This window comes from Macrobrachium rosenbergii, chromosome 6 (assembly GCF_040412425.1).
Source record: "Macrobrachium rosenbergii isolate ZJJX-2024 chromosome 6, ASM4041242v1, whole genome shotgun sequence".
Taxonomy (NCBI): domain Eukaryota; kingdom Metazoa; phylum Arthropoda; class Malacostraca; order Decapoda; family Palaemonidae; genus Macrobrachium; species Macrobrachium rosenbergii.
In genome coordinates this window covers 42481512-42489011 of record NC_089746.1, presented here as the reverse complement: position 1 = coordinate 42489011, position 7500 = coordinate 42481512, and the positions used below count along the sequence as shown (strand labels likewise).

Genomic DNA, 7500 nt, shown 5'->3' with positions numbered 1-7500 from the left:
CTAGAGTCCAACTTTTGAAGTGATTTTAAAAATTCCATCACATACGATACCATGTTACAGAACCTAAGCAAGACTGTATCTACCGTCCCCAATACAATATGGAGGAGTGAGGGGGGGGGGAGTGAATTACTGCATGGGCAGGGGGGTCGAAAGGATGCTGATGAGTCTTTTAGGTAAATATACAAAGTAAGTTGATAATCGAGGGTACGAATTATTTAGCCTTTCAGCGTCAGGTATACTTTAGTTTTACCAGACCACTGAGCTGACTAACAGCTCTCCTAGGGCTGGCCCGAAGGATTAGACTTATTTTACGTGGCTAAGAACCAATTGGTTACTTAGCAACGGGACCTACAGCTTATTGTGGGATCCGAACCACATTATGGCGAGAAATGAATTTCTATCACCAGAAACAAATTCCTCTAATTCTTCATTAGTCGGAGACTCGAACTCGGGCCTAGCGAGTGCTTGCCCACAACTCCATCGACTCGCCTAACGAGGAACTCTTTCAGCGTCAAATCTAACCCCGTCGTAGCCTAGAGTTCAACAGGAAATTATCTTTCTAAATAACTGACAGAAAAAAACCACGTAAATGACGAGAAAAATATTGGTAACTAACTTATGGAAGGAATTCTTTCGCGTTTGGTTACCTAAGTGAACTGTGAATTTTCTTAGAGGCTCAAAACCGTCCTACCCTAGAGTTCAACGGGAAATTATCTTTCTAAATAACTGACAGAAAAAAAAACACGTAAATGACGAGAAAAATATTGGTACCTAACTTATGGAAAGGAATTCTTTCGCGTTTGGTTACCTAAGTGAACTGTGAATTTTCTTAGAAGCTCAAAAGGTTGCAACCGGTAGTGAAATGTTATGAACGAATACCGTAGACTTAACCGTAGACTTAATCCAATGACAGGCGTTAATTATATGGGGATTACCTCATCGAGGCACTACCAAATGTGAATTAGGTTATTATCAAAACTGGCTATGAAAAACAATAATGTCAGATCTATCTCTGAAGAGAGAGAGAGAGAGAGAGAGAGAGAGAGAGAGAGAGAGAGAGAGAGAGAGAGAGAGAGAGAGAGAGAGTGTGTGTGTGTGTGTATGAACCGCCTTTAAAACCAGGAAGTGGACACTTAGGAGAGAGAGAGAGAGAGAGAGAGAGAGAGAGAGAGAGAGAGAGAGAGAGAGAGAGAGAGACTATAATTCCCTCAACTCACGAGACGAGCAATTAAAAATATATAAAATATATCTTTCATAGCGCTCTCCGCTTCTGTGCGTCAGTTCTAGAATAAATATGACGTGACACGAACTTAAAAACATCACATAAAGTGCTGCTAATTTATCCCGTCACACCCAAATTGGTGTATCGCCTACGGGCTACGCCCAAGAGGAGATATCATATGGACCCATTTCACCGATGAAAAACAATTGGGCCCTCTCCCTCTCTCTATATGTATATGTATATATATATATATATATATATATATATATATATATATATATATATATATATATATATATATATATATATATATATATATATAAACAGTACATGTGTGTGTGTATAAATGCTTACTTTCTAACTCTCTCTCTCTCTCTCTCTCTCTTCTCTCTCAATTTTTACCAGTGTAACTTGACTAACAATAATCCTTATTGTAAGAAAAATACCGATAACAAGAAAATTGTTATATTAAATGCCCTTCTCCTATCACGCGTTGTACAAGCAGCTTAATCAAAAGGATAAAGAAACGGGGTGTAAAAAAAATGTTTAGATTTATAATCTATATCCTGTATATCTGCTTTAATTTTATATTAATGCTTTATATATTAATTTATAAAGAAACTGTTAACTTTATACTGTCACCACAATTTCATTCAAGTTCACAACAGATTAAAGTAAAGGGATGAAACTCAGAAATAAACAAATTTAGCCACCTAACCCAACCTAAATCATCCGGTTTTCTTCTCTGTTATTTACGCCTAGCATGAGGCTGCGAGCCAGACGCTTCTGCTTCTCTTACAGTGACCAACAGTGAGCACGTAATAACCTATTTATTATGGACAAAAGCAGATTGTAATTATGCCCGCACAAGTCTTCACAAGTCTTCCAAACTGAGCAGACGTTATTATTGGTGAACTAAAGCAGATTGTAAGTATGCCTGTACAGGTGTTCAAAACTGTGCAGACGTTATTATATTGTGAACACAAACTTACTGCAAGTACAATTGCATGTCATTCTATCGAAAGAGACATCCAGCAAGCACATATACAATAAAACATGAGTCTTAAATGGAGAAACAAATCCATAGTTATTTATGAGTACGTATATTTAGGCAATGCGACTTCATGCAAGTACTGTATACTGGTTCTCAAGTGACTGTAAGGATATAGGCCTAACTGCCTACAAATCGTGGTTCTTAGTTATCTTAAGGAACTAACAATACACAAATCCAGGTTCTGAAATCCTGGTTCTAAAGTTATTGTGAGGATGTATCTGCATATAAATCCTGGCTTTCAGGGTATCATAAGAATTAAAAGCAAGTGAATCCTGATTCTCAAGTAATCGTAAGCAAATGATGGCGCACAAATCCTAGTGTTCAACTTATCATGAGGGAATAACCGAATGAAATGATAGAATAGAATAGAATATACAATTTAGGCCAAATGCCAAGCGCTGGGACCTATAAGGTCATTATGCGATGAAACGGAAATTGACAGTATAAAGGCTTGAAAGGTGTAACAAGAGGAAGACATCGCAGATGCACTGTGAAATAATTGTTAGAAGAGGGTTGAAGAACGTAAGAAGGAAGAAAGAATATGAATGGAGTTATAGTTAGAAGGAATGAAAGGGGTTGCAGCTGGGGGCCGAAGGGACGCTGCACCGCCCAATACGGGGTGAATGCAAATGGTGATTCTCAAGTTAGTGAAACGAAATCGTGCTTTTGAACGACAGCGAATTACCGCCTGGTTTCAAGGTCCTAGTAATGGGAAGCACTGAGCCCTAAACCAAATTAAGCTGAGAGCCCCTTGAAGCTGACGATCGACCTGACCATGTTGCAATCTTCTGAACTTCCAGGGAACGTCATCGAAAAATGGCAACGTGCTATGATTGATCTATTAGCAACTCAATAACAGCGTTAATGTAAACTGTCAGAAACATTTCACGAGTGAAGGTTTAACGGCGCCAACGGGGAAAATTACTCTTCACTATTATCAACGTGAAATTCTGGGGAAAGGGACAACATGACAACCCCCTCCCCTCCCTACATAGGGGCTTATTAGGTAACAGCCTGAAATAGTACTCCAACTTTAAAGCGAATCTGTTATATATATCCTCCCTTCCCCTCCCTCTCCCCTTCCTTCCTCCGCCGAAAAAAAAAAATCCTTCCGAAGATTAAAACCCGGAGCTTTTCATCTCAATAATGACATTCATTAGCGCTAATTTCTCTCATGCTTCATCAAAAGCAGCGCAAACCTATTGATAAAAAAAAAGGATATTTTGGACATCCCAGCAAAATTAGCTGATTACGACCAGATTTTCCACCCCCACCCACTTTAAGCTACCATTCAATTTACGGTACTGAAGCACTGAGAAATTTACGGCATAGAGAGACCGAGCAGTTTACGACACAAAGGAAACGTGCGATTTGCGGTACAGAAAGACAAAAAATTACGGTAGAGAGGGACCGAGCAGTTTACGGTACAAAGGAAACGAGCAATTTACGGTACAGAAATAGCGAGCAATTTATGGTACAGAGGGACCGAGCAATTTACAGTATAGAGGGACATAACAATTTAAGGTACCTTACAAATAAAACGAGCAATTGACGGTGCAGAAGGACCGAAAAATTTACGGTACAGAAGGACTAAGCAACGAACAGTAGAGGCCTGAGCAATTTACGATACAGAAAGTCTGAGCAATTTACACCACAAAAAGACCGAGCAATTTACGGTACAGAAGGACTGAGTAATTTAAGAGCACTGCAGAACCTCCCATTTCCCTACAACGTTAAAAAACCTCCCTACCTTCCATACTGCTACATAAAAATCTTAACACCAGAACAGCTAAAAATAAGAACAGGTTCGCTTCCCAAAACCCAACGGGACCTCAACTACTTCACATGGGGCCAACTGTCCACTGGACAGTTTAGTTTATCAAAGAATCTCTCGAGAGAGCAAGGAACCTGATAAGGAGATAACACCCTGTAGCATTGAGTCACCAAGTCAGTTTCACCCTGGGTACACTGCACTTTTTATTTTTGACAGGTGTACGGCTTTGCACTTATAAAAAAATAATAATCAATTATTATTGTCTTCGCAAGCAATGGGATATGATTCGACCATAATCACGTCTAAACCAGTTGACGAAGGGAGAACTCTTATCTGCCCATGGAAATGCAATTTCTGTTGTAAAAATTTTTTCTTATTATTATTCAGAAGATGAACCCTATTCATATGGAACAAGCCAACAGGGGCACTGACTTGAAATTAAAGTTTCTCAAGAAAATGGTGTTCATTTGAAAGAAGTAAGAGGAGGTACAGGGAAATACAGAAAGAAGAGATAGATCTCACTTATTGAAAAAGAAATAAATTAATAAATAGATAAAATTAATAGATAAAAATGTATTTAAATGTATTAATGTATTAAAATGAAAGGAGAATAACGAATGAAAAAAATTTCTCGAACAAATAAAAACGTACGCAATAACAAATAAAATTCATCAATAACAGCAACAGGAAACATAATGAATCCAGTTTACAACAGATGAAAACGTGCATTAGCTATTGTTACTTCTTCCTAAAGAACACCAAATTCATTGGGAGCTTGAATTTCATGTCAATGGCCCCTCTGGTGGGCTTGTTCCATATGAATAGGGTTCATCTTCTTTAATAATAATAATAATAATAATAATAATAATAATAATAATAATAATGTCAGCGACAAACATGAATAATGATAATAATAATGTCACCAGTTATGACACGTCAGCGACAAACAAAACATAAATAACAGGAACACAAAAAATGTCCCACAAAATTATATATGCAAACGACCACCTAAATTATCCAACAGAGCGGGTCAAAATTTTCTAGATTCCATTCCCCCAAAAACATCCCGTTCACAATGCGTATATTCCAGCGTTTCAATTCCCCCAATATTATAAATATTCGCTCAAATATTCACTCACCTCCCGGAACCCCGTAATTGGATCATCGGCGAATTATTGCTTTGTGTTGGTTTGGGGAAAAATTGTTCATTAACACTATTACGATATCCATGTCCACTGGACGTGACCACCAGTGCTGGAGCTGGAACACAATTAGTGATGTGCGTGTATAGGTGTGTGTGTGCGTGTGTACATGTACACACATGTATATATATACATATACAGTATATATATATACAATTAGTGAATATCAAATTCACGCTACCTCGAGTATCTCCGATGGAGAATTATCACCGAAGGGGAATTTATATAAGTGATAAATGAACAGGTATAGGTGTGACATGGACCCATTCAACGACTCCAGTGGACGTTACCACCGCGCCATCTTGATGGCGCGGTGGTAACGTCATGGGTCCATGTCACAGTGGTACCTGTTCATTTATCACTTATATAAATTCCTACATCGGAGATACTCAGTATATATATTAAACGACATTTGTATTCATGATTGTATATAAATCACGGTGTGATAAAAGTTCATATATATATATATATATATATATATATATATATATATATATATATATATATATATATATATATATATATGTATATATATATTGTATATACATGGGTACTTTGGATAAGGATGGTTCTCTGAGCACAGAATTTATGGAAAGATTAAAAACGGCTCATCAGGCAATGGGAATGCTTAAAAATATTTGGGAAAATAATAGCAGTTTTTACGTGCATACAAAAATCAAAATTTATAAGGTAATGGTTGGGATATTTTGATACATGGGCATGAGTCATGGTACAGTACAGTGACTTCAGATAATAAATTCTAAGCATTTGAAAATAAGGCGCTCAGACGAATATTAGGAATTAACTGGAGGGATAGGATATCAACTAACAGAATTAGAGGAGTAACGGGGGTGCAGCCGGTCAATGAGTATGTTAGGTTCTCACGCTGGAAGTAGCTAGGCCACGTGTATAGAAGACAGGGAATAGTACGAGATACACCGAGGTGGGATGCCCTTGGTAGAAGAGGTAGAGGAAGGTCAAAGAAGACGTGGTTGAGGACAATGAAGCGGGAAGCAGGAGACGAGTGTTGGGGAGAGCTTGAGGAGTTATCCAAGGACAGAATGTGGTGGCGTAGTTCACCGAGGTCCTATGCATCCCCGTGGGTGCCACAGAAAATGACTAATTGATTGATATATGTAATATATATATATATATTTTCAGTATATATATGTATGTCATAAGGGCAGCCGATCGATATATATACCCCACCGCCAAATCAAAGTCCTTCAAAAGAAGGCATCGTGCACCAACCCCATATAATAATAATAAAAATGCACGTTAAAGGCGAAGAAGAAAAGAAGAAGATATGTATATATAAATATATTTATATTTGTATATATATATACACATTTTTTTACATTTATATACACCATTGTGGATTTCTTCACCAACAACAACAATAATAATAATAATAATAATAATAATAATAATAATAATAATAATTTATAATTATTATTTCAATTATTTACAGACGGTATAATAATAATCCAATAATAATAATAATAAATAATAATAATAATAATAATAATAACAACCATTATTATTAGAGAGAGAGAGAGAGAGATACTGTTATTCCTCTCACTGATTCACCCTTTCACCCCAACAAGAAATTTTCCGAGACAAAAACACCAACCCAGACTTTGTGCGAGTGAGTCAAGCAGGTACGACCAGACGGGAAAATGACATTTCCAAATTCTCGCATCCTATTAAATGCCACGGCTCACCCAATTGCCCAGCTATATTAATGCCGAGAGAGAGAGAGAGAGAGAGAGAGAGAGAGAGAGAGAGAGAGAGAGAGAGAGAGAGAGAGAGAGAGAGAGATTGTCATCATCTCCAAAGCCAGAAGCATAAAATATTTAGGGAGAGAGAGAGAGAGAGAGAGAGAGAGAGAGAGAGAGATTGCCATCATCTCCAAAGCCAGAAGCATAAAATATTTAGGAGAGAGAGAGAGAGAGAGAGAGAGAGAGAGAGAGAGAGAGAGAGAGAGAGAGAGAGAGAGAGATTGCCATCATCTCCAAAGCCAGAAGCATAAAATATTTAGGAGATAGAGAGAGAGAGAGAGAGATTGCCATCATCTCCAAAGCCAGAAGCATAAAATATTTAGGAGAGAGAGAGAGAGAGAGAGAGAGAGAGAGAGAGAGAGAGAGAGAGAGAGAGAGAGAGAGAGAGAGAGAGAGAGATTCCCATCATCTTCAAAGCCAGAAGCATCAAAAATTCAGATTCGTCGTTGCGAGGGTTTCTCATGGAA

The 7500-nt window shown here is 37.7% G+C and overlaps 1 protein-coding gene across 13 annotated transcripts in view; it reads right to left on the bottom strand.

Annotated features, from left to right (window-relative positions):
• Positions 1–7500, bottom strand: part of LOC136839477 (cyclin-dependent kinase 17-like) — a 304654-nt gene that overhangs the window by 239651 nt on the left and 57503 nt on the right. Inside the window, exon 1 of one of the 13 annotated variants that reach the window (XM_067105581.1) lies at positions 4027–4048. The exons of the other annotated variants lie outside the window; for them this stretch is intronic. Within the exon in view, the coding sequence (XP_066961682.1) occupies positions 4027–4033 (7 nt within the window). The 5' untranslated portion in view covers positions 4034–4048. Of the gene's footprint in view, positions 1–4026; positions 4049–7500 lie in introns of those variants that run through there. 13 annotated transcript variants of the gene reach the window in all.